Here is a 27,468-nt window from a genome sequence, read left to right as displayed (position 1 = left end):
TGATAAGGCCGCCAGCATCCTAATCAAGAGGAATTTCTGTTCACAAAGCTGCAGGCAGCGCGGTGCAGGCTTGGAATGTGATTTTTAAAGCAGCCAAGAACTTACTTAATCGTTGCAATTACTAGAGAACGCTAAGCTGAGTCCAAGGCGGGGGGCAGGGATGGAAAACACATACATACATACATATATATTCAAGGACTTCCCGCGGCTGCGGGCGAATGCCCACAAACTTGTTTGACTTCATCTCCTAGCTGACAGTGAAACCAGGACTGAACTTACCGGAAGGTGAGCCTAACTTGGCCCGCCCCAGGGCGCGGCTGGCCGCCCTGGGATGAAGCGGGAGTTTGGAGACTGGAACGTGAAAGGGGGAGAAGCTAGAGGAACCAGCTGCAAAACCTGGGAGGTGGACTCAACAAAGGTCAAAGCGATGGAGGTAAGAATGCTCCCCTGCGTTCGCTAAGGCGTTTGCAGCCGCGGACTCTCGCGAGTGGGAGGTGTCCAACCCCAAAGTTGGAGGGGGCGCCCACTGGGGCGCAACCGGCGCGACGGGTCTCCAGGTGGGTCCAGCTAGTGCTGCCTTCCCCCAGCCGGCCACTCGCAATCCCGGGCGGCCTCGCCCCTCCCCGAGCCGGCCCCGCGGCCGGCTCGCCCCTTACCCAGCCAGAAGTGCAGGCGGTAGGTGAAGCCCCGGCTGGCCTGCGTCGTGTGGAGCACCAGGTAGGCATCCCCGACGTAGAAGTTGCCATACGCGCTCTCGGGCACCGGCACCAGCTCCAGCTTCTCAATTCTCCAGACCTGCAGCCCCGCCCGCTTGCCCGCGCGGGCGAACTCCTCGTGGTACAGCCCCTGGGCCATGATTCGGGCACGCGATGTTCCGGGGAGTGGACGCGGGGTCTCGCTGACCTGGGAGTCGGACTGAACCCAGACCGATTGGATGGACCCAGGCCGCAGCGGTTTTATAGGGTTTGCTCTGCGGGGAGGCGGGGGAGGGGCGGGGCCCCCAAACGGGAGGGGCCAAGTGCCCAGACAGGAGTTACTAGCCAGGAGGCAATCACTTCTCAGCCTAAGGGCAGCATCCTGTACCAACCTCCTGCGCCCTTTCCTGCAGGCCCGAGGGAAATCGGAATCTCAGATATCGTAGAGATCCTGAGAGAACCTTACTGAAAATCCAGGAAATGCGTCCTCCCAGGAATGACATATTCCTTGGCAACAGATGGAGGAGATCAACAATGAAAACTGTTTAGTGCATCGTTTAGGGGAAAAAAAAATATATTGGCTGTCCAGGTAACAATTAATCATCAACCCCATCATTTCATCTGCCAGTCTCTCCATCCCTGCTGGCCACAGTTTCTCTCTGTCTTGATCTTCCCGGTTTGAAAGTGCCACGAGAAACAGCTTGTCAGTTTTCTTGGAAAGAATGAAAACCTGTAAGGATAGCAGTCTTACCCCGGGGACAGAGCTCTATAAGTCTTCAGGGATTCAGGAAGCTGTGGTTAACCTCTTTGCCACCTGCTTCGTTCACCAAGAAAATTTTTTGGAAAAAAAAAAGCAGCAATCCTCTTGGGATGTTCTCAGGCTGGGTTGTTTGTGACTGTGGTATTATGTACTTAGCTTACCGTGTGAGTTACCTCTTACAAATGCTTCAGGGTGCTGATCTTCTTGTTTTCCCTACAGACTTTGCTTTTGTAGCATGGGCTGAGCACTGTAAAATATAGATGAACGTTTACTCCTTATTTTGCATTCATTTAACTGAAGCTGATGTGGCAGTTGACTTTATTGTTATTGAGAAAGCAAATTGCTCAGGACGCAGAGGAAGAAAGCTAGTTTTTATGCATGTACATTTTCTGTCACTGTTTTCCAAATTACAGGCTTCTCTGGAGGTCACCGCTGCTGCTGCTGCTAAATCGCTTCAGTCGTGTCCGACTCTATGTGACCCCATAGACGGCAGCCCACCACGCTCCCTCATCCCTGGGATTCTCTAGGCAAGAACACTGGAGTGGGCTGCCATTTCCTTCCCCAGTGCATGTAGACGGCAGCCCACCAGGCTCCCCCATCCCTGGGATTCTCTAGGCAAGAACACTGGAGTGGGCTGCCATTTCCTTCCCCAATGCATGAAAAGTGAAAAGTGAAAGTGAAGTCGCTCAGTCGTGTCCAACTCTTAGCGACCTCATGGACTGCAGCCTACCAGGCTTCTCCATCCATGGGATTTTCCAGGCAAGAGTACTGGAGAGGGGTGCCATTGCCTTCTCTGGAGGTCACTAATTACATACAATTTGATTTTTCCTTAATTAATTTGTTTTGAAATACGTATTACATGACCATGGTAAAAGAATTCAGAAGTATAGGTGAGCAATAAAAATGTATCTATATTTCAGCTTTCACCAGAGGCAGCTGAGTTACCAGTTTCTTGTGTATTTTTCCAGACATATTTGCTATTCTTTCATCTACAAGAATATAGATAGCATAGTAATTTTATTTTCTAACAGAAATGGTAATATACACACTGTTTTGTAACAACATATCAAAATATCAATACCCAGTACTCATAGAGCCTCTTCTTTTTATGACACATGGTATTAAATCTTATAAATGTACTGTAATTTATTTAATCTGTTGAGGTTCATAGGTATTTAAATTTTGTCTATATTTTGCTAACACAATGTTGCCAACAACATTTCTTGTAAGCAACCATTCTTGGTTCTGAGGCTTTAGCAACTTCCTAACTACAGCAAGCCTCAGGTTCCTCATGTATAAAATGGGAAAATAATAGTTTTCACCTTAAAGATTGTTATTTGAATTAAATGCACAAGTACCTGTGTTTGTTTGAACGTTCTTTGGCATTGCCTTTCTTTGGGATTGGAATGAAAAGTGACCTTTTCCAGTCCTGTGGCCACTGCTGAGTTTTACAAATTTGCTGGCATATTGAGTGCAGCACTTTCACAGCATCATCTTTTAGGAATTGAAATATCTCAACTGGAATTCCATCACCTCCACTAATTTTGTTCATAGTGATGCTTCCTAAGGCCCACAAGACTTCTGACTCCTGGATGTTTGGCTCAAGGTGAATGATCATAATATCTTCATTATCTGGGTTATGAAGATCTTTTTTGAATATACAGTTCTTCTGTATATTCTTGCCACCTCTTCTTAATATCTTCTGCTTCTGTTAGGTCCATACAATTTCTGTCCTTTATTGTGCCCATCTTTGCATGAAATATTCCCTTGGTATCTCTAATTTTCTTGAAGAGATTTCTAGTCTTTTCCATTCTATTGTTTTCCTCTATTTCTTTGCACTGATCACTGAGGAAGGCTTTCTTATCTCTCCTTGCTATTCTTTGGAACTCTGCATTCAAATGGGTATATATTTCCTCTTCTACTTTGCCTTTTGCTTTTCTTTTCTCAGCTATTTGTAAGGCCTCCTCAGGCAGCCATTTTGCCTTTTTGCATTTCTTTTTCTTGGGTATGGTCTTGACCACTGTCTCCAGTACAATGTCACACACCTCTGTCCATAGTTCTTCAGGCACCCTGTCTGTCAGATCTAATCCCTTGAATCTATTTGTCACTTCCACTATATAATCGTAAGGGATTTGATTTAGGTCATAACTGAATGGTCTAGTGGTTTTCTCTACTTTCTTCAATTTAAGTCTGAATTTGGTAATGAGGAGTTCATGATCTGAGCCACAGTCAGCTTCTGGTCTTGTTTTTACTGACTGTATAGAGCTTCTCCATCTTTGGCTGCAAAGAATATAATCAATCTGATTTCAGTTTTGACCATCTGGTGATGTCCATGTGTAGATTCTTCTCTTGTTGCTTCCAAATGTTCAAGCTGAATTTAGAAAAGGAAGAGGAACCAGAGATCAAATTGCCAACATCTGCTGGATCACCAAAAAGCAAGAGAGTTCCAGGAAAACATTTACTTTTGCTTTATTGACTACGCCAAAGCCTTTGACTATGTGGATCACAACCAACTGTGGGAAATAATTCAGGAGATGGGAATACCAGACCACCTGACCTGCCTCCTGAGAAATGTGTATGCAGATCAAGAAGCAACAGTTAGAACTGGACATGGAACAACAGACTGGTTCCAAATCAGGAAAGGAGTACATCAAAGCTGTATATTGTCACCCTGCTTATTTAACGTATATGCACAGTACATCATGTGAAATACTGGGCTGGATGAAGCACAAGCTGGAATCAAGATTGCCGGGAAAAGTATCAATAACCTCAGATACACAGATGACACCACCCTTATGGCAGAAAGCAAAGAAGAACTCAAGAGCTTCTTGATGCAAGTGAAAGAGGAGAGTGAAAACGCTGGCTTAAAACTCAACATTCAGAAAACTAAGATCATGGCATCCGGTCCCATCACTTCATGGCAAATAGATGGGGAAACAATGGAAACAGTGAGAGGCTTTTCTTGGGCTCCAAAATCACCACAGATGGTGACTGCAGCCATGAAATTAAAAGACGCTTGCTCCTTGGAAGAAAAGCTATGACCAACCTAGACAGCGTATTAAAAAGCAGAGACATTACTTTGCCAACAAAGATCCATCTAGTCAAAGCTATGGTTTTTCCAGTGGTCATGTACAGATGTGAGAGTTACACTATAAAGAAGGCTGAGCACCGAAGAATTGATGTTTTGGAACTATAGTGTTGGAGAAGACTCTTGAGAGTGCCTTGGACTGCAAGTTTAAGGTTGTTGCTGAACCACAAAAGATTCCAGGATTCTTGGCCTCCAGAGGAAAAGAATTCAATACGGGGCCAGAAATGAGGCTTGATTACTCAGAACTTTTGTGTAATAAAGTTTATTAAAGTATAAAATAGAGAAAGCTTTTGACATAGACATTAGAAGGGGGCAGAAAGAGTACCCCCTCACTAATGTTAGCAATGAAGTTATATACTTTAAATTAATTATTACAGTGAATCAAAAGCATGTCTGGAGGTTGTGAAGACCTTACTAGACCCACTCCCATAATTTACATTTTAAGATTACAGGATTAGCCACAAGGTTTTTTCCAGAAACTGTCCTCAAGCAGGATACATTATTGTTATATAATCCTAAGGAATGTAGAGGAAAAAAAGTTTGTCCTTTCCTCCTCCTTGAGAATTCCAGATCCCTCTCTCCTTGGGGACCCCCAGACTTCTTATCAACCCTCCTAGGAAGTGACTCTCTCATCCCCTCCCCGCCACCTTTTCTTTTAAGAGCATTATTTTGCCAAGGGAAAGGGGCATCATTTTCATTCCATAACTACTTCCTGCTGTTTAGGGGCATTGTCCCTAAATTGCTGAGGCAACATATTCTCCTAACCCTCATATTGAGGGTCTCTGTTCCAGGGGTCCCAAGTAATAGTTGGAGGAGCCTGTGGCACTCATAGGAGCTTGGACAACCATTTGTAACTTAAAAGCTTTCAGACAGTTAGAAACAAACCCTGTTTTACAGTTATAGATGTAAGGCAAAATAGTCATTAAACCAAGTTAAACTCAAAAGTCACATTATGTCCATAGTTACATCAGTCCATCTTAAGATTGTTAGATGTCATTACAGAGTTGAAGAGAGTCCTTTCCTTGAAGTGGAGATGTCCACCATGGGAAGCCTTCCACTGATGATAAGGGGATCACTCCGCAGACCCAGCAATTAGACCGATTGTGGAATGTGACATAGGAATGAGTTCAGGACAGGAAGGCATTGTCTTGAGGGTCAAATGGCAGACTCAGGACTTTTGGAGTCAGCAGAAGTAGGCTCACATAGATTATCAGGCCCATCTAAAAAGTACAAAGTCAGAGTATAGAAAGTAAAGACATAAAATGATGTCACTTCGTTCTGGTCAGGGTGCCACCTCTTAACTCGAGTGTGATGCACCCATGAATTAATTCCTGCCACTTTGACAGCTGTGGGAGAAGAAAGAATAACCTGGTAATTAGGGCCTTCCCAGAGGGGCTCGAGAGATTGGCCCCCAGATCCCAATGTTTTTTTCAGGAGCTTGGCTCCTGGCTCAAGTAGAGGCTTGCTTGACTCAGAGGCAGAGACACCTCCCAGAGTTCCATCAATGCCTGTTGCAAAGCTGAGGACTGAGTTACATAATTAGTTAATTCTAAGGCTTTAGGAAAACTTTTCCATTGAGCATTTTCAGGAATTATTAATCATCCATCTTCCGACTGTAACCATCCTTTATCAGTAATCTTTGCTCCTCTTTTCTCATATCTTTCTAAATCTTCCTCAGTATGTTGTAGTTTTTCCTGTTCCACAGGACCTGTCCAGATCAAGGGTGTCTGCAGTGAAGGGGTTTTGTAAAAATGCGCTTTTCTGGCTTGACAGTCAGCCAGTTGATTACCTTCTGCTACTTTCCTCCCATCCCTGCTGTGCCCTTTGCAATGCATAACAGCTACTTCTTTAGGGCAATATACAGCAGTTAAAAGTCTCTCGATTCTCTGAAATGCTTAATAGGTTCTCCTGTTGCCATATAAAACTGTCTTTCTTTCCATATTGCAGCATGAGCATGTAAAGTCAAATAAGCATACTTAGTGTTCAACTCTCAGCACAGCGGCTGTAGGTTACCTACTTTATGCTTCCCATCCCTAACAAAAGAACTGCCATCTGTAAATATTTCTGTGTCAGGATTGTCTAATGGGGTATCCATTAGATCTTCCCAAGCTGCATAGTTTAAAGTTAGAAATTGAAAGCAATCATAATCAGGTGTTTCATTTTCCTTTTCAGGAAGAAAAGTGGCAGGATTTACATTTCCACAAACTTTAAAGCTTAGTTATTGGTCCTTCTAACAACAATGACTGATATTTAAGAAGCCTACTGTCTGTCATCCAAGTATTAACCTTAGAATTTAAGATTCCACTCACATAATAAGTCAGTACGGTAAGATTTCATCCATAATTTTTTTTAAGGCCTCAGGTGTTAATAAAGCCATTGCCCCAATTACTCTTAGACAATGCAGTCTAGTGAAATTAGGTCTAATTCTCTACTTAGATAAGCAATAGGTTGCTGGTGAGGCCCTCAGGGTTGTGTCAAAACACCCAGGGCCATACCTTTTCTTTCAGCGACAAACAAATTAAATTCTGACCCTGTGGGCAAGCTCAGAGCGGGAGCTTTCAGGAGAGCAGTCCTAAGAGCCTTAAAAGCCTTTTGAGCATCTGGAGGCCAAACCAGTTTGTCGGTTTGGGCCTGCTGGGTCTCAGTTATAAGTTTATATAAAGGCCGGGCAAGTTCCCCATAACCTGGAATCCAAATGCAGCAGTAGCCTGTGATTCCTAAAAATCCTCTCAATTGCCTCAAAGTCATAGGCAGGGGATGATTTAGTATAGGTTTAATTCTTTCAGGGCCTATGGCCCTAGTCCCTTCTGATATGATTAGGCTCAGATATCTAACAGATTGTTGACAAAGCTGAGCCTTTTCTCTTGATGCCTTGTAACCTTAGCTTGCTAGAAAGCTTAAGAATTCCTCTGAGGCTTGTAAGCAAGCTTCCTCTGTCTCAGTACAGAGCAAAATATCATCTATATATTATAGCGTAACTGCTTCGGAGCTATTAAAGTTTTGTAGATCCCGTGACAAACTTTGCCCAAATAGGCAAAGTGGACTGGGCAGTGGACTGCCCAGACAGTCCACTACGGAAGCAGATAGGGAAGAAAGTGGGCCAGGGGCTTCAGTAGGCACACAGAGTAAGTTGCCCCAGTATCTAAAAGGAAATCGATGGATTGGCCCCCCCACAATTATTACTACCCGGGGTTACTCAGGTGTAATTAGGATGGGAGCTTGTGTGGGGACCCCCAGGCACCTTCAGTCCTGATTGTCTTGAGAGTCTGACCCCTGAAACCTAAACCTCTTGGGGCAGTCTCTCCTCCAGTTTGGTCCCTTGTAGACTGGACATGGAGCCAGGGGCGGCTTAGATGCCCGAGGGCAATCCCGCTTGAGGTGCCCCTCCTTTCCACAGTAATAGCAAACCCATCCCTTTTCACCTGGGTCCCTCTTGGGATTTTTCTCAGGCTGTTTTAAGAACGGTTCTGACAGCCATTACAAGGGCTTCCAACTGTTCCTTTGTCTTTTTCGGCCTTTCTTTCTTTTTCTCATATTACCTACCATAATAGACTGTTTGACCTGGTTGCAACAAATTATCTAAAGACTGATTTGGTCCATACGCTTGTTTTAATAGCTTACGGCGGATATATGGAGCTGTAAGTGAGTGAGAAATCTTTTAAGATCACTCTTCCCTCTTCACTTTCGGGATCAGTCTCAGTGAATCTGCAAAGGGCTTCTCTCAGTCTATCTAGGAATTTACCAGGAGCTTCCTTCTCCTCCTGTTCTATGTTTGCCACTTTGGCATAGTTTAAAGTCTTAGCATGCACTTGCCTGAGTCCTTCAAGAATGCATCCGACAAAATGACTCTGATCCCATCTTCCTTTAGCCTTGTTATAGTCCCAGTCTGGTTCTACAGTTGTAGCCACGCGTTCTGGGAAACAATCTCACTCAGAAGGACAGTGCAGATAGTGGACACCGGTGGGCCCAAGGCAGAGTCACCTCTTAGCCAAGGACCCCGACCAGTTTTTGTGAAAACCTTATATACCCTAAGATTACCCTGGTGGCACAGAGGTTAAAGCGTCTGCTTGCAATGTGGGAAACCTGGGTTCAATCCCTGGGTCAGGAAGATCCCCTGGAGAAGGAAATGGCAACCCACTCCAGTGTTCTTGCCTGGAGAATCCCATGGACAGAGGAGGTTGGCGGGCTACAGTCCGTGGGTCACAAAGAGTCAGACACAACTGAGCAACTTCACTTTCACTATATACTCTTAAGTGTATAAGGTTCCCTGAAACTAGTCTGAACAAAGGAAAAAGAAAGATACAAAGTTTACCTGCAATCATATACCTTAAGCCAAGATAGTTAACAATGGACAATTATCAATAGGCCTGTGGTCATACCCCAATAAGCATAATAGAATGTATGATTCTGTTTGGTTACACACATAATTAGGGTATTCTTTTAGGCGACTGAGAGTCTAGGTAGGATCCCGGGGACTCTTCCTTCGGGGGGCCTGGTTTTCCAGTTGATATGTCGTTTCCATAGATACTGGGCATATAGCTCAAAGTCCACAGTCCGGCCCAAGATGTAGCCCTGATTTCAAGATGGAGCCTGTTCTGTTTGCTCCTTCACTATAGTTGGGACTGCCTGATTCCCAGTGGGGAGGGCAGCTATCTCATTCTCCCTCTTCCCTACTGATTCATTTCCAAGCCATTCATCTCCATAAGCAACAGCGTTCCGCCAAACTTGACTTTTTGAGCTGGGAGTCAGCATTTGTCCCAAGATATATATCATATCCTTCCATGTAAGGTCATAAAGCTGAGTAACACCTTTAAAAGCTCTAATATATTTTTCTGGGTCCTCTAAATAGTCTCCCAGATCCTCCTTGATTCTTTCTATTTCTTGATAAGAAAAGGGGTTATTAACTCTCATAGACTGATTATTTCTCCTGGTAGATGCTTCATGTAGAGGCAACAGCTTGTGTGGCTGTTCCTCAGCCTCTCTGGCTGCTCTGCACATACCATTCCAGGGATAGATTGGAGAAACCTGCTTTTCTTCATCTCTTTGTCTCCTGTCCTCCATCTCATCCTGTATTTCACCGTTAGTTTTTGCTGTCTGAGCTTCTCTTACTTCGATTGTCTGAGTTTCTATTGAAACCAGAGTAGTCTGAGGTCGTACTGAGACAGGGGTTGTTTGGACCTCTACTTGGGCTGTTTGACTCTCAGTTTGGGTTTTTACTGAGACCAACGCAACCCTTCCTGGGGATGGTTCTCTGACTTTCAGTTTGCTCAGTTTGGAGCCCCAGGTAAGGGGGCAAAGTAGGAAGACAAAAGGGAGCTAAAGGTTGCACACCCAAATCTATACCCTTAGGACGTAAGTCTGGCATATCTCGCAGAGAGAAAAAGAGCAACACATATGCTGCTGCTATCCATTTCCCTTGTTTTCTACAGAACCGGTCTAACTGTAAAACAGTATTATAATTAAGAAACCCTCCAACCGGCCACCGTTCGCCATCCTCCAATGGATACCATGGCCATGCAGTATCACATAGGAAGATCAGGTGTGTCAAAGGAGCGAGGCTGGAATTGTTAGCTCCCATATGTAAGAGAGAAAAAAAAGTTACCAGCGCCATCTTTCTACCGGAGGCATTCCTCCCTGCTCTAAATGGGGGCATAGACAGACTTTACACCTAAGCTTTCCTTCCCTGGTTAGACTTAGTCTGTCCCTTACAGATGCAGGCGCCGTACTCGTCCCTCCTGGTTCTACCACTGAGGTGGGGTGGAGATGCACCAGGGGTAGACCTGATGGCATTCCAGACTGATGTCTAGTTCCTCACCATTAAAACCTTGCTTGCCTCTGATGCCACCCGGGGAGCTATCAGAGTAACCTTCCGGAATGCCTCCCAATCTAAGACCGCTGGGGGAAATATTCATCACCTGAGTGCTTGTGCACGACCCTGAGTATATTCCTGACCACAATAAGACTGGTATGAACATAAAACTGAGACGCTCCTTCCAAGCGTCACCACACCAGTATAAGCGATAGCAAAAGAGATGGTGAAGGGCTGGCCAGTGAGGAAAAAGCGATTTTTGTCCTCGACTTATTAGGGCTAGTCCTTCCAGTTCATTCCCACAGATTTTACAGAAAGAATATCTAAGGAGTTGGGACATAAGCCACTGGAAAGCCTCCTCTGGTCCACTAAGAGCTAGTGTTATCGGAGTAAGAAACCCATTGCACTTCCAATCTAAGTAACCTTTAACCTCAGAGATGCTCCTGGAGCTAGAGCTCCATCTAACTTCCGAACTTTCAACTCCTAGCTAGGCACTTCCTGACTACCAATCCAAGTCTGGGACCTAAGTACCAGTACACAGTAACAACATAGATCACAAGTCCCTTGAAAGTCTATGATCCGACAGATAGGTTAGTAGTTCTAATTCCCAAGAAGTTATGAAATGGTCAAAGAGACAGGAAAGTTTGACCAAGAAAGGAAAGTTCAGTCCACATGCTTTGTCCATTTCTGGTTGGTACCTGAAGGAGACATTGGGTGCCTCTTGGCATTGGCAGGTCGTTATAAACCCCCAACAGGTTTCTGCCATAAGCCCTATGAGGTCACCGTGGAAACACAGAACAGGGCTCCTCACTTGCGTCGCACAGGGCATGTCATTCATTCACACAAGCACATTGTAGAGTTAGTAAAGTACAGCAGAAGATGTGTTTACTAGAACTAAGAACTAGAGCTCCAAGCATCCTTACCTTGTTCTGAAGAATCCCAGATGAGCCCCCAAGATGAAAGGTGGTTGCTGAACCACAAAAGACGCCGGGATTCTTGGCCTCCGGAGAAGAAGAATTCAATACGGGGCCAGAAACGAGGCTTGATCACTCAGAGCTTTTGTGTAATCAAGTTTATTAAAATATAAAAGAGATAGAGAAAGCTTCTGACATAGACATCAGAAGGGGGCAGAAAGAGTACCACCTCACTACTGTTAGCAATGGAGTTATATACTTTTTAATTAGTTATTGCAGTGAATCGAAAGAATGTCTGGAGGTTGTGAAGACCTTACTAGACCCACTCTCATAAAAATTACATTTTAAGATTACAGGGCTAGCCAGAAGGTTTTTTCCAGAAACTGTCCTCAAGCAGGATACATTATTGTTATATAATTCTAAGGAATGAAGAGGAAAAAAAGTTTGTCCTTTCCTCCCCCTTGAGAACTCCAGACCCCTCTCTCATTGGGGACCCCCGACTTCTTGTTAACCTACCTAGGAATTAACTCTCTCACAAGGAGATCCAACCAGTAAATCCTAAAGGAAATCAGTCCTGAATATTCACTGGAAGAACCAATGCTGAAGCTGAAACTCCAATGCTTTAGCCACCTGATGCAAAGAATGAACTCATTGGAAAAGACCCTGATGCTGGGAAAGCTTGAAGGTGGGAGGAGAAGGGGACAACTGAGGATGAGACGGTTGGATGGCATCACTGATGCGATGGACATGAGTTTGAGTAGGCTCTGGGAGTTGATGATGGACAGGGAAGCCTGGCGTGCTGCAGTCCATGGGGTCGCAAAGAGTTGGACAAGATTGAACGACTGAGCATGTATGCACATTATGAGGTAGTAAGCTTCCTTTTGCTCCTCTAAACTCCTTCTCCATCCTTCTGCACCTTGTAGCCCTCCCTTAAGACCCGACTGCATGACCTAGAGCAATTGGGCTTCAGTGTCCTCTGGCTTAGGGGCTGCTTGAAAATCAGAGGGAGAGGAGAGTAAGGTCAGAGTATTTATTTCCTTGACTTCCTCTACCAAAAGTCCCTGTACTTTTAAAGACAAATAACTAACTTTTTCTCTCCTTTGGATTCAAGCAACTGTACCCTTAGGTGCACTATCCCTTTTGGTCCCTCTGTCCTTCTACTAATGTGTGTAACCTCTAAAAAATTAATAATATGGATTTTTCTGCTTTGTATATGCCCTCTGTCACGGATTGATATCCTAATTGCTAAAAACTATTAGCTACATTCTTTTTTTCTCCTAACACAATGTTAGGTAGATATGAGAAGGCTTATTTTATAAATGAGGCAACTGAAGCTTTGTAACTTGTCAAAGATCATGGAACTAGTGAGTGGCCAAAGGAGAATTCAAGCTCACTGTGTCTAATTCAAAAACATATGCTCCTTACTAAACCTTACTGTTTCAAGACAAATTATTTGGCCAAGATTTGTTCATGTAAGTACGCGTTGTATTTTTATTTTCTTCAGATTTGTCCTAGAGAACTTCTGATCTCATGTGTCCCATTTAGCACCAGGAAGTTTAGCTTTGTCACTGAAACGTTACATGTCTTGGTTTTCTTATCTGTAAAGTTAAAATCATGTGTTCTCTTCCTTCCTCTAGGGAAAAAAAAAATATGAAAACTGGTGATCTAGAATTAAGACAATTTAAAAATCAGAGTTATCACTTAAGTTCAGTTTCAGTTTTAGTGATAATTCCTTTCCTTCTGGTGAAGGAATTCCTCTTAATGATTAAATAAAAATGAAAGGAGATAATTTCTTTTTACTAAAGAAATAAAAAGGAACTTTGATGGATAAGTGAAATTCCCTCTTGCTTATGCAGGCACTAGGGTGGGCTTCCCAGGTGGCAATAGTGGTAAAAAAAAAAAAAAAAAAAAAAAAACCTGCCAATGCAGGAGACATAAGAAAAGTGGGTTCAATCCCTGGATCTGGAAGATCTCCTGGAGGAGGGCCTGGTAACCCACTCCAGTATTCTTGCGTGGAGAATCCCATGGACAGAGGAGCCCGGTGGGCTACAGTCCATAGGGTCACAAGGAGTCAGACACGACTGAGGCGACTTAGCACACAGCAAGTGAGGTACCTGCCTGGGATGCAAAATTTACAAGGGCACCAAAGATGTTCAATAATCAAGGTCAATAATATTTTAAGGCAGCATTTTTTAAAATCAAGATTAATGCAAAAAATTATGATAAAAATAGCAAAGTTTAAAATAAGGACAGACTTGTTAACAGTGCTAGATGGGACCATATTGGATGCTGAAACAAAGGAAAAAATACTGATCTTCCTGTACTTAAAATTTTGATATTTTTGTTTATTGTGGGTTTTTTTGCATTGTTGTTGTTCAGTCACTAAGTCATGTCTGAATCTTTATGCTCTCGTGTCTCATTTTTCTTGTCTGTGAAATGGGAATACAGACAGGAATCCTTGTAAAACTGTAATTATTAAATGTGTTGTTGTTTGCAACCCCATGGACTAGACTGCCAGGCTCCTCTGTCCATGGGATTTCCCAGACAAGAATACTGGAGTGGTTTGCCAAGCCCTCCTCCAGGGGATCCTTCCAACCCAGGGATCAAACCCACATCTCCTGTATTGACAGGCAGATTCTTTACCATTGAGCCACCAGGGAAGCCCATTAAATGGATAAGTAAATATAAGCCTGCAATAGTGTCTGGCATAAACTCAGCTGAGATTGATGAATGGTTAATTCACTTCTCCAAATCCAATCCTTTAAGAAATATGTTTCTAAGTCTAGTTCAGATAAGAACTGCCCATTTCCTATACAAAAATAGGTCTCTAAAACCAGATGTCAGTTTCTTTTCCATGCCTTTATTTTCTCTTTGTCTTTCTTTCTCTCATAACCTACATTCTTAAAAGTGATTATTTTCTCCTCTTCATGGTATTGCCCTTCTTCCACTATCCATCTATTGAAGTTTTACCATTTCTTTCAGGTTGAATTGAAGATATACATCTTCATTGTCATTATACCTTTGGAATCTCTAAATTTTAGGAAACTCTCTTTTCCTAATGCTCTTGGTATGCTCTTACGTTATAGCAACTACCACACCCTCAAGCAAGTTTTCTCTCACAAGACTGTAGGCTCACTCAGAGACGAACATCTCATTATTTTATTCTCTGATCTTATGGTAACACATGCTGAAAATGTGTGGTTAAATAACTGATTTTGGATTAAATTACTTTTTTTTTTTTTTTTGGTCAATGTATCAATCCTCTCTCAGTCCAGATAAAAACTACCAAGGTGGATAAGTTTTTTTGTTTGTTTTTTGTTTTTCACTAAGAGTCTGAAGATTTGAGGTATGGGACCTTGGTTAAATTCAAGTCCTTGTTCTTCTAGAATGTTAATGCCCAAGGGAAAATGATACATAGTTTAATCTGTAAAATAAATAGCAATGTTAAATAATATAATTAATTCATTGTGAAATTCACTGGGATGAGCTAGTAAAAAAACAACAAAAAATTGGCTTCAAGTGGCCTTCATTCTCCAAATCATAAAATCTTAGAGTTGAGAGGCAGCTAATTTTATTTCCATTACTGATTCATGACCACAGAATTGTTGAAATTAAACATATGTGAATAACAGGATGTATACACTTTTTTTTCCAGTAGAGGAAAATGCTTCGTCTTATTTTTTGTTTTCCTTTGACTAAATAATAAAAGAACATAATTAAAAATATATCTCTTTCACAGGCAATCCTGCTAAACTGTATTAACCTGTTTGATTTACCAAATGAGTTCAGGGTTTAAGCATGGAACCTGGAGTCAGAAGATGTGAGTGTTGTGAAGACTGAAAGAAGTAAGGTATGTCAAAACCCTGTGAACACAGTCAATGAACATAGTTAATAATCAGCCTGATCCTAAACCCAGTGCTTTTCTAAAGCAGGTGATTATTAAAAGTGAAAATGCACTCTAAGGAAGTATATTTCCATCTCTCCTGTCCATATCAGACAAAGTAGGACTTTTTAAAAATTCACCTTTCTTTTTTTTTAGATTAGTCAGTATCTAGGTTTTTATCTTTTACCAGTTAGTCAGTTTAAAATTGCACATAATATTATAACTATAAACTATAAACTATAACTATAGCCATGTTCATGGCTCAATGCTACAGTAAAGGTTTTACTGGTCTTGAATATCTGCAGTTGGGATAATTTATTTCTTGTAAACTTATTTACTACAGTGGGTTGGTTCAGTGCTTTTCTGTAATTTTTTGTTATATATAAAATCATTTATTATTATTATTATATAGGAAATAGCTAACCCATATGAGATTATTGAGACATCATCATTATTTTAGGAATTTACATATTAGAGAATGCACATGACCAAAAGAAGATTGAGGGTCCAAGGTCTTACAGAAATTTATGATCTTAAAATGATAATTTTTGTTTTAAGCTTATTTTTATGCAAATAGGGGTCTGAGGAGGATTCTAGCTTTAAAACTATGACAGAATTGAGGCTAAAGCTGCTTGAACAGTTTATTTTTTTGCCTGATTTTTCTAAATATAACTATTCACTAATAATCATGATGAGCATTTTATTTAGTTTTGTTTGTTTGTAACCCTGAGTTTACCATCTTGTGAGAGATAACCTAAAATTTTCGAGAAATACGTCAACAATTATTTAGGGCATTTGAATGGCAGAACTGTGATCATAGAGAATAATAGAAATCAGACATGATCAGATCATCATTTTCTTGTACAGGTTCTTGCAAAATTAGGGTTAATTAACTCACCTAAACCAAAGAGCAGATTGCTGAAAAGTTAAGGCTTGACTGTACCCTTCTCACTGACCGGAGGTCACTTCCTTTAGCTAATTCTCTTCTTGACTCAGTATCTGTTTCTATGAGTTTAAGCTTAGCAATCTGACTGGTAGTCCTTTTACTCTTAGATTTCACCTCTTCCGTGTCTACCCAGTCTCTCTCCTGAAATGACCAAGATTCAAAATAAGTCATTCAATAACTGTTCCCTGGACGCCTGGAACTCAACGCTTCTTGCTGAGGCCCACAGAGGAAAAATGGAAGACAATTTCCCTCACCAAGGAAATTGTGGGGCACTGGGATACTTGGAGGTCTTATAAAAAGAGGGCAGAGTTCTTTTGTTTTTTTCTACTATTTTTATTGTGCTTTTTCTGATTATAATAGTTACATATGTTATTGAAGGTAATTTTGAAAGTACCAATTATGAATGAGATTAAAATGATCCCTAATCACACAACCTAAGGATAAGTTCTGATAACATTTTAACCAAAAATAAGATCATGAAATGAAACTCTACATTTTGATATGTAGCTTATCATCTCTAATATTAATACATAGATCTTTTCACTGGGCGGGTAGAGCTGAAATCAATGTAGAATTTTCAAAAGTCCTGTCCTCACCTTTGAGAAACCCTGATTTGTAAGGCATGAACAAATCATGTGTCATTTTAGAGTCTTTGAGAATATAATTTTACCTTTTATTTTTATTCAAAAAAATTATAAGAGAGTCACACTCACCCATAATCACATCTTTCTTCCTCTCTATTTTGACAAACATTGTATTATTTGAGAAGTGAATGCCCATTAGGCCCATTGAAGTCCACTTTGTAGAGGACGCATTTTAACAATCTGATGCACAATTTTTTCAAGTTTTTCATCGTTACAGACATATCCATGAATCATCTTTATGACTTTCTGTCTAGCCATCTCTTTTCACCCTCGCATTCACCCATCTCTATGTACGTCAGTGGTTAAAAGCACAGTTTGGACTCAACTGTCATAGGTTCAGTTCCCTGCTCAGTCAATTTGAGCTGCATAACCTGTGGCACCTCAGTTTTCTCATCTCTAAAATGGGGGTACCACATGGTAGGATTGCTGTGTGGAGTAAATAAGTTAACATAGATAAACTTGAAAAAATTCTTGGCAGATAGTGAACTCTCAATAAATGTATATTATTATTAACACACAAACACATATATTCACATACATATTTCAACCAAAATGGAGTCTATATTCATATGTAGCTTGCTTTAAAAATTATTAATAAATTATAAACATCATTTCAGGTAAGGATATATAGAACCTTATCAAAAATAGTAACTGCTTTGTATTCCATTGTATTAATATATCATTCCCCAATTATATACTTCTAGTTACTTTCAAAAGCATCAATTTAAATAACATGTCAATAAACAATCTTCCATATGTATTATTTTTTATGCATATGTCACTATTTCTGTAGAATAGATTTCAAAAGTGGGATTTCTAGATCAAATAATATCTCCTCGTGTCTATGTATTGATTTGAAAGATAATACATATCATATATGAAATTCTTATTTCTAAGCTTTCTATTCCATCTACTGATTTATGTATTCATTGTGGCATGCTTCTTTTATCACAATAATTATATTTTCCTTTAATTTCTGCTATGGTAGTTCCTCACTATTTTCTTCAAAACTTCCTTATCAATTCTTACATATTTGACATGTAATATTAAGAATCATCTGAACATTAAACTTTTTAAATGACATTTATTGTTTTCTTTCTAATGTTACAAGACATGCATAAATACAAAAAGATTAACAATAACCCATAATCCCCACCCCATAGAGATAACCATCACTAGTATTTTGATGCATTTCTTCCCAGTGTCTATGTATTTTTTTAACTGAAGTATAATTGATCTATATTACTGTTAGTTTCCGGTACACAACATTGACTCAATATTTCTATACATTACACATGATCACCATTATATGTCTAGTTATCATCTGTCACCATCAAAGATATAACAATAGAATTGACTGTATTCCTCTTGCTGTACATTTCATCCCCATGACTCATTTTTTTGGTAACTCTTAATCTAACTCACCTATTTCACTCATCCCCCTAAACCCTACCCCCTCTGGCAACCACCTGTTTGTTCTCTGTATTTATGAATTTGTTCTTTTGTTCTATTTGTTCATTTTTTAGAAGATTCTACATATAAGTGAAATTATACAGTATTTCTGTCTTATTATTTTACTTAGCATAATACCTTCTAGGCCCATACATACGTTGCAAATGACCAGATTTCATTCATTTTTATGGCTGAGCAGTATTTCATTGTATACATATACACCACATCTTCTTTATCCATTCATCTTTTGACAGACACTTAGGTTGCTTTGATAGCTTGGCTACAGCAAATAATGTCGCAATGAACATAGGTGTGCATGTATCTTTTTGAGTTAGTGTTTTTTTTTCCCTTCTTTGGAAAAATACCCAGAAGTGGAATTGCTGGATTCTATGGTAGTTCTACTTTAAATTTTTTGAGGAACCTCCATACTATTTTCCACAGCGGCTGTACCAATTTACATTCCCACTAACAGGGCAAAAGTGTTCCCTTTTCTTCACATCCTTACCAATGCTCGTTATTTTTAAAAACTTGATTTTACTAATTTATTCATTTATTTTTGGCTGTGCTGGGTCTTTGATGTTGTGCAGGCTTCTCTCTAGCTGTGATGAGCAGAGACCTCTCTCTAGTTGCAGTGCATAGGCTTCTCACTTTAGGGGCTTTTTTGTTGCAGATCACAGGCTCTAGGGTACACAGGTTTCAGGGTTGCAGCACATGGGCTCAGTAGCTTCAGCTCCAGGGCTGTAGAGCACAGACTCAGAAGCTGTGGCACATGGGCTTGGTTGCTCCATAGCATGAGGGATCTTCCCCGATGAGGGATCCAACCCTGATGTCTCCTGCACTGGCAGGCAGATTCGTTACCACTGAGTCAGCAGGGAAGCCAAATGCTAAGAGTTATTTGTTGTCTTCCTGATAATATGCATTCTGACAGATATGAGATGATATCTCATTGTGGTTTTGATTTGTATTTTCTTGATGATTAGTAATGCTGAGCATCTTTTCATACAACCATTGGCCATCTATGTCTTCTTTGGAAACTTGTCTACTGACTTTAACATTAATTTAATCTACTATGTTGGGAACATGGTATAATCTTGGCATTTAGTCATGTTTTAGTTTATAAAATTCAGTATTAATTCAGGATTAAAAAAATTCTTATTCCTAAATCTTTTATAATTAAATATATGATACATCTGCATTGCTATATGTGTGCAATAATAGGCTCATCTTCAAGATTATTGATATATAATTATATCAATAGATGATATGAGAGGATTTGATAACATTTAAAACTTACTAAAAGGTTTAGAATAATATAGAATGATTGGAAAGTTTTTCTTAAAATGTAAATGAAAGAAAAATAAAACAAGATACAAATTAGTATTGGAGAAGGAAATGGCAACCTACTGCAGTACTCTTGCCTGGAGAATTCCGTGGACAGAGGAGCGGGACAAGCTGTAGTCCTTGGACTCAAAAAGAGTCGGACATGACTGTGCAACTAACTTTCACTTTCACAAATTAGTCTCTTTAGATTTGACTTTAAATCGTAAATGAACACCTTTTACTTAGAGTGTTTTGTGTGTCCCATGTGCTGTTTAAGTGTTTTTACACACATTGCCAACCTAGTCGTGCAACAATCATATCAGACAGGTGCTACTATTATCAGCTGCCTTTTTTTTTGCCTCACCAGTGCAGCATGTGGAACTTCCCCAACCAGGGGTTAAACCCATGCCCCCTGCAGTAAAAGTGTGGAGTCTTAACCACTGGACCACCAGGGAAGTCCTCATCTCCCTTTTCATGATAGAGTAACTGAGATAGAGGTGGGATAAGAAATCTGTCCAAAGTCACTTTTGTAATCAGTGCTGAGTTGGCATCTGAACCTAGGCTATTGAAGTGCTGAACTCACCATCTAAACCACAGTGATCATCCCAACCTCTACCAGTCAGTACTAACGTGCTGTGTTGTGCTTAGTTGCTCACTTGTGTCCAACTCCTTGTGACCCCATGGACTGTAGCCCGCCAGGCTCCTCTGTCCCATGGGGAAATTCTCCAGGCAAGAATACTGGAGTGGGTTGATGTCTCTGGCATTGCAGGCAGATTCTTTACCAGTTGAGCCACCAGGGAAGCCCATGAATACTGCAGTGGGTAGCGTATCTCTTCTCCTGGAGATCTTCCCCACCAAGGAATCAAACCGGGGTCACCTGCATTACAGGCAGATTCTTTACCAGGCGAGGTACCAGGGAAGCCCTAGTACTAACTTATCCAGGTCCTAATCAGGAGGATAGCATAATTCCTGAAGAACAGGAAATTGATTTGACATGTATTTGGATGCACCTCAGCAAGACTATGGTTTTTAAATCTTAGAATCAAAGATAGTGAGAGTTGACAGGACCTTGGAGGAGTATGCAGTTCTTAGTTCTAGGAAATAAGACGTAATTTGTAAAAGTAATCTAAGTTCAGAATAACATAAGTATTTTAAAAATCAAAAGTATTCTAAATAAATGTCAATACATTTGAAATTCAAAGTAAAATTATATTTCTAGAAAAATGTAAAATGTTAAAATTACCAAAAGAAGAAATAGAAATTCTTAATTGACCAATACACACATGTTGAGTAAACAAGGCCCCTTAAAAAGCAAAAACTTTTTTTCCATAAAGTACCAGGTCCAAAAAGTTTTATATGTGAGTTTTACCATGTATATCCTCTATTGTATACTAATATATCTAGAAAGGAGGAAAAAAGAAAAACTACTAAAATTATTTCCATGAAGCAATTACAGAATATAAACCTCAATAAGGGCAGTTCGAGAAAATAAAATTACAGTTCATTTTCACTTATGAACATTAACACCATATCAGATCTAAATTTTTATCCAACCAAATAAAAAATGATTTTTGTTTCAAATAAAAAATAAGATAATCTCAATATATTAAAAAAAATCTCTTTATGTCAACATTTTTAGAAAATTAGGTAGCTTTGGGAAAAGGGAACTTTCTTAACCTAATGACATAATAATAAATTATAGCAATAACATATCAAGTGGGAACATTTTAGAAGGATTTCATTTGAGAATGGAAAAAACTAATAAGAAAAGGCAATAGGAGCCCTAGTATCTCAGTAATGCTCAAGTGGGTACAGGAAGTCATGGACAATATAAGACCAGAAAAAGAAATAGAAGAGATTAAGAATTACTAGAAAGAATTAAAACTCATTATCTGCAGATGCTTATTTGAAAATTAAGTTTAAGACTCCTACTGACAAACTGATAGAACAAGAAAGTTCAATATGATTATGAGATGATTAGAATAATGTGATACAAAATACAAAGTCATAAGAATTAAATATATATATAATTGAATGTGTCTATGAGCTCCGAGTAGAAAAATTTATTAATACCAAAAGTAGCACAAAATATAAAGGGACAAACTGATAGCTTTGACTACATGGAACTAAAGATATGGCCTTAAAATAGGACGACAAAGATAAAATTGAAGATGCGGGCAGACTGAGTGAAAAGCTTTTAATTTCTGTAAATAAGGATATCAAGAATACATGCAAATAAAACAAATGCAGCAAGAATAAAGTCAAGACACGTTATGGAAATGTAAAGTAATGTAAAGATATGGAGCATATACAAAGAATGCTTATTTGGGCACTCATTATTAATTAACAGAACTACATAAACATCCAATATTTGAGTGCCACTACTCTAAGTGCTTTTAAAGTATAACTGTTCTGTTCTGACCTTAGAGCAACTCCATGAACTAGGCATCATTATTGTCTCCTTTTCCAAATTAGGAAACCAGGAACAGAAAGTTGCACAAGTATTTAGGGGTGGAATGAGAATTTGAGGCCACATACGCTTGCATGCTCAGTCGCTTCAGTCTTAACCAACTCTTTGTGACCCCATGGACTGTAGCCCACCAGGTTCCTCTGTCCATAGGATTCTCCAGGCAAGAATACTGGAGTGGGTTGCCAGGCCCTTCTCCAGGGCATCTTCCCAACCCAGGGACTGAACCCACATCTCCCACGGCTCCTATATTGTAGGCAGATTATTTACTGCTGAGCCACCAAGGAAGCCCTGATGTCACACTGCTGCTGCTGCTAAGTCGCTTCAGTCGTGTCCGACTCTGTGCAAGCCCATAGACGGCAGCCCACCAGGCTCCGCCATCCCTGGGATTCTCCAGGCAGGAACACTGGAGTGGGTTGCCATTTCCTTCTCCAATGCATGAAAGTGAGAAGTGAAAGTGAAGTCGCTCAGTCATGTCTGATCTTCGCGACCCCATGGACTGCAGCCTACCAGGCTCCTCCATCCATGGGATTGTCCAGGCAAGAGTACTGGAGTGCCATTGCCTTCTCTGATGTCACACACATAACCTCTAAAACTGGTATGACTCCACTGCTGTTACACCATCAGCTTGTTAAAAATTAGAAAGATAACATCAAAGGCTGGCAAGGATGTGAGGAAATAATCTCATATAATATTGAGACGGGCAGTTCTAACACGATGTAAACATCTCAAGTGAGTCTGGCAGTACTGAGTGAAAATTGTAGGCATATTTGTTGTGCCCCCAAGTTCACTCCTGAGTGTGGACTTGAGTGATGTTCTTCACAGATGCTCAGGGAGACATGTAGAGTGATGCCTATCAAAGTATATTGTGCTGGAAAAAGTTGAAGGCAATCTAGGAGTTGAAAAATAGGTAAATTGCTTTTAGGTATAAGTAACATGCAGTGTATTAATATGCATGAGAGGAATCCTTATGCTTGAGGCAATGATCAGCATGGAAAAGATAGCAGTGTAAGCAGATTTCCTAACTATGAAGTTGAATAGAATAGTAAGAAACAGCATGTGATGCCAGTTGTGCCAATAAGAGCATATCTACATGAACAAAAATGAATTTCATGAATGCTCACATTGCAAATGACTACAAACCCCGTGGAATGCGGATTGGAGGAGTGTACATTAACTGCATGTGAGTAGGAGCCTGGTGGGGTTTGGAGGGGGTTGATGATGCAGAAATGAATGAGAAAAATCATGAAATAAAGAGAAGATGCATTGGTTGACAATAAAAATTTGCCAGGAAACAAGGAGTATATAATCAATATTCAATTCTGTGCACTTGAGATCCAAAATCCCAAAGCAAACAAAAATAAAAATAGCAACAAATTTTTAAAAATCTACCCATCTATCTATATACCTCGGAGAAGGCAATGGCACCCCACTCCAGTACTCTTGCCTGAAAAATCCTATCTATCCATTCATCCATGCATCCATTCATCCATCTATATGACTGAGTTTTTTAAAATGTTGGTATATCAATATATTAAATTTAGATCTACTCTAATAAACATTATGTAGTGTTTTAAAGAAATTCAGGGGCCTAAAGAATAGCACAGAGGGAATTATTGAAGATGAATATAGTAGTTCTTGTTGCATTTTTCCTGTATGTTCTTTAGTTTGTGTGACAGAAAGAAAAATGTTTAACACAGGAAGTGTTTCACATGAATTGTAAAACCTGGGTTAGTTATTTACTATTTTATTACAGTCTGGTTTAAGAATGTACAGAAAAATACTTGTTGCTATAACCTGAAATCGTTCACCCTTAAAACCTGTTCAAAAAATTAAGAATTATATACTTCATATTGCATTTATGTTGGCCTTCCTTTTTTTTAGTTTCTAAGCTTATAATGACCCATAAAACATATTTGCTTAATGAATCAAGGAAACTGGAAGAAGAAAACAGCATGGTAAGTAAGTACTTAAAGAGAAGGAAGAAAAATGGGAAAAATTCCTTTCCTTTCAGCTACATTCGTTCCAGTGGTCTTAATTACTATCCTCTTGCATTCATGGTCTTTGTTAAGTAGTGCAATATTTATTTAAATCAAGGCAATATTACAATGTATATATTCCTTAGTAATAAGAGGTTAAAAAGATAAAAGCATCTCATTCTCATTTAGAGATATAATAAAATATTTATGAATAAAACAACACAGTGTCTGGGATTTAGGTTGAGGTACACCAGGAGGAAAGCAAGAGAAGGTTAGAGGAAATGAAACTGATAAAGTGGTAACAATGTTGTTGTTGAGTGACAGGAATATAGAGGTCCCTATTCTCTTAAGTCAACTTTTGTAAAAGATTTAGATTCTTCTATTATAAAAACTTTTCCTTTAAAAATTTTAAGCTTGGGCTTTGTAAGGTTTAAAAAATCATTCTGCTATAATTGCATTCTGAAATATTTATGAAATGAATAAAGCTCTTAGCACTGCATGGCTAGATACATTTGGAAGAGTTTATAATGTCAGTCCAAAAGGCCAGCCGGGGCATTCAGGATGAAGCATGGTCTGACACATGTCTCCCATTTCCAAAACAACTAGCAGGTGTGGGCTGCTTTTCCACATTTGTAGGAAGCATTGGCAAGATTTCTTCCTCTCTGAGTTTATGTGGGGCAGCTCCTGGCTGTAAAAATTGCTTTCTCTCTCATTGAGCAATTTCACAATTTAACTGTCAAGTAATAAATATTTATTATAATCAAGTAGCTTTGCAAAGAAAGAGAAAGGGGTTTTTGTTTGTTTGTTTTATTTTTTGTTTGTTTACAATTTCCAAAAGACAGTACAGGGAACAATGTCCTCAAAAGATTTTACTAACCTAAAATTGGTTAGTATGGATATGGTTTAAATTGATGAGTCATTTGTTTTAGGGAGAATTTTCTACACTAAAATACCCAGTGAAAATTAGTGACATTTGGAAGTTCATGATAATTAAATACTTTAAGTTATGAGTGCTAAAATCTGAAGGAGACTGTTGAGACACTGATGAACACTCTGGAGGTTCCTGCCAAGCAGTCTTTCCGATATGACAGCATAACTCTTGGCTTTTTTCTCTTTCTGATGTGGTTACCAGAGGTGGTGAGGGGGGTAGGAGGAGAGGAAATGGATGAAGTTAGTCAAAAGAAACAAAATTCCATTTGTAAGATAAATAACTACTAGGGATGTAATGTATAACATGATAAATATAATTAACCCTGTTGTATGTTATATAAGAGAGTAAATCGAAGAGTTCTCACCAAGAAGAAAAAAATTTTTTTTTATTTTGTATCTATATGAGATCATGAATGTTTACTAAACTTATTGTGTAATCATTTTATGATGTATGTAAGTCAAATCACTATGCTGTATACCTTAAACTTACACAGTGCTATATGTCAATTATATCTCAACAACACTAGAAGGAAAATAGAAATAAATAAACTGTAAATAGCAATGCCTATGTATAACTGACAAAATAATTGTTTTGAAGACTTTTTAGAAACATATTTGCTGTACAGAATGATATAAAAATGCAGCACAATTGAGTGATTCTAAAAGTTGTCCTGAAATTCCCTGAAAGAGACAATTTTTTTTCTCACTGGAAAACTACTTTCCGTGAGTTTTAAACTGCATCTGGTTTGAATTAGCTTTGGAAATCATTGCTGTGTTTTTCTAAAGTAATGCTGGATCATCTCCACGTGATCCTGATGAGGGCATCATTTTATTTTATTTTGTTTTTTATATTCACTTCATTCCTCAAAACTTTCACAAAGAGAAATGTAAGCAGCAGGTTAGTCCTGGGCCTTTACCTATTCTTAATGCAGTTGTTTGACTATTGATCATGAGCACAGGAGTAGGTCCATCTCTAGCTGACCACTGTTGTACAACTGTATGCAAATAAAGAACATTTTCTCTCACCGTTTTCAACTCAATTATCAATATTCTCACCAACCTCAGAATTAAATCAGCATTCTTGTGGGGCTAACATAAAGCTTCTCATCATACAGTGACAGTATTTTCTTCAAAAGCTATTTCTCACCTGCTGCTAAGTTGCTTCAGTCGTGTCCGACTCTGTGCGACCCCATAGACGGCAGCCCACTAGGCTCCGCCATCCCTGGGATTCTCCAGGCAAGAACACTGGAGTGGGTTGCCATTTCCTTCTCCAATTTCTCACCTAATAGGACCTTAATATTTTAAAATCACTAACCTTCCATCGTATTCAGTAGAGGTATCAAAGACAGATTTCAGCTACACATTGCTGGAGAAGAAAAGGAGCCAGAGCCTTTAAAAAATGCCCCAGGGCTCTCAAACTGCTCATGGATGACGCAGAGAAGAGAGGCTAGGGTCCTTGGGAGCCTACAAGACCACGTATCAGGCCATGTCGGTGGTCCACTGTCTTGCTTCAGGCCGAACCTGTTTAGAGAAGTGTAATGAAAGGTTTAAGAGATGTGGGTTCTGGAGGACAACTGCTGAAATCAATTCCAGCTCTGTCACCTAACTGTGTGACTTGGGCAAATTGTTTGTGGTCTCTAAAAAGGGAGATTACTACTCTAACGCATTGGATAGTTCTGAGGATTAGTTAAATGAATCCATGTAAAGTGCTTAGGATAATGCCTAACAAAAGGTAAGGACCTAGTAAATATCAGCTGCCATCAGTCCTCCTCATCATCACCATCATTATAAACACCCAGACTAAAGCATGTATAGGTATAAATATATAACTACTCATGTGCACACATGCATACACATACATATAAATATGCAACACGTGCCAAAAGAGTATGCCTTTGGTTTTATCTTGTAAGTTTTCCTATAATGTATTACTTTTTCAGGTGAGTACATCTGTATGTCATTAAAAATTGCCATCTTGTAACACATTATATTGATGCATTATTTTATATTGGTGTATCTTTAATTTTTGCTTCCAGGTTTCTTGGTTTATAAATAATACTTAAAGCTGCAGTGTTCTATACATAACTTTGTCTATAAATAGCACTCTTTCTGAAGAATAGATTTCCTAGAAGTGAAAGTGATTGTTCAAATTATATCTGTGTATGTATGTGTATATGTGTGTGTGTGTGTGTGTGTGTGTGCGTGTATGATACAGCAGCATGTAGTCTCTTAATTCCCAGACCAGAGTTCAAACCTGGATCCCCTGCGTTAGAAGCTCAGAGTCTTAACCACAGGACCACGAGGGAAGACACTCAAATTATATTTTTATTTTTTAAATAATTGATTGATATTCTAAAGTGTTTGCCAAGTATATTATGCCCACTTTATAGTAATGATTCTAAAAACTGTTCACTATCTATTTCCACAGACCCTAGCCAGTATTTAGTGCTCTTATTTTAATTATTATAAATCTACTGGGTATGATATTGTACTGTATTTGGTCTTCATTTGCATTTCCTGGCTAAGAGGAAAGTTGAGCATATTTCCTTATATTCATTGGCTGTCTATAGGTATTCTATGA

At 39.5% G+C, this 27,468-nt stretch overlaps 1 protein-coding gene and 1 long non-coding RNA gene across 3 annotated transcripts in view; one reads left to right on the top strand and one right to left on the bottom strand.

Moving 5' to 3' along the window:
• SCIN (scinderin) overlaps positions 1-945 on the bottom strand; it is a 79,079-nt gene extending 78,134 nt beyond the window's left edge. The window contains exon 1 of the mRNA XM_025290912.3: positions 657-945. Within this exon, the coding sequence (XP_025146697.1) occupies positions 657-855 (199 nt within the window). The 5' untranslated portion in view covers positions 856-945. The remainder of the gene's footprint in view (positions 1-656) is intronic.
• On the top strand, positions 229-27,468 carry LOC112586451. 2 transcript variants are annotated; one of them, XR_006552669.2, is made up of 4 exons: positions 229-433; positions 1,109-1,284; positions 15,006-15,116; positions 23,863-27,468. It is a non-coding gene; the product is annotated as an uncharacterized LOC112586451 (long non-coding RNA). The 2 variants fall into 2 exon arrangements; XR_003110856.3 differs by lacking the exon at positions 23,863-27,468 and adding an exon at positions 16,203-16,528.

The sequence above is a fragment of the Bubalus bubalis genome, chromosome 8 (assembly GCF_019923935.1).
Source record: "Bubalus bubalis isolate 160015118507 breed Murrah chromosome 8, NDDB_SH_1, whole genome shotgun sequence".
NCBI lineage: Eukaryota > Metazoa > Chordata > Mammalia > Artiodactyla > Bovidae > Bubalus > Bubalus bubalis.
This window is presented reverse-complemented; position numbering and strand designations above follow the sequence as displayed.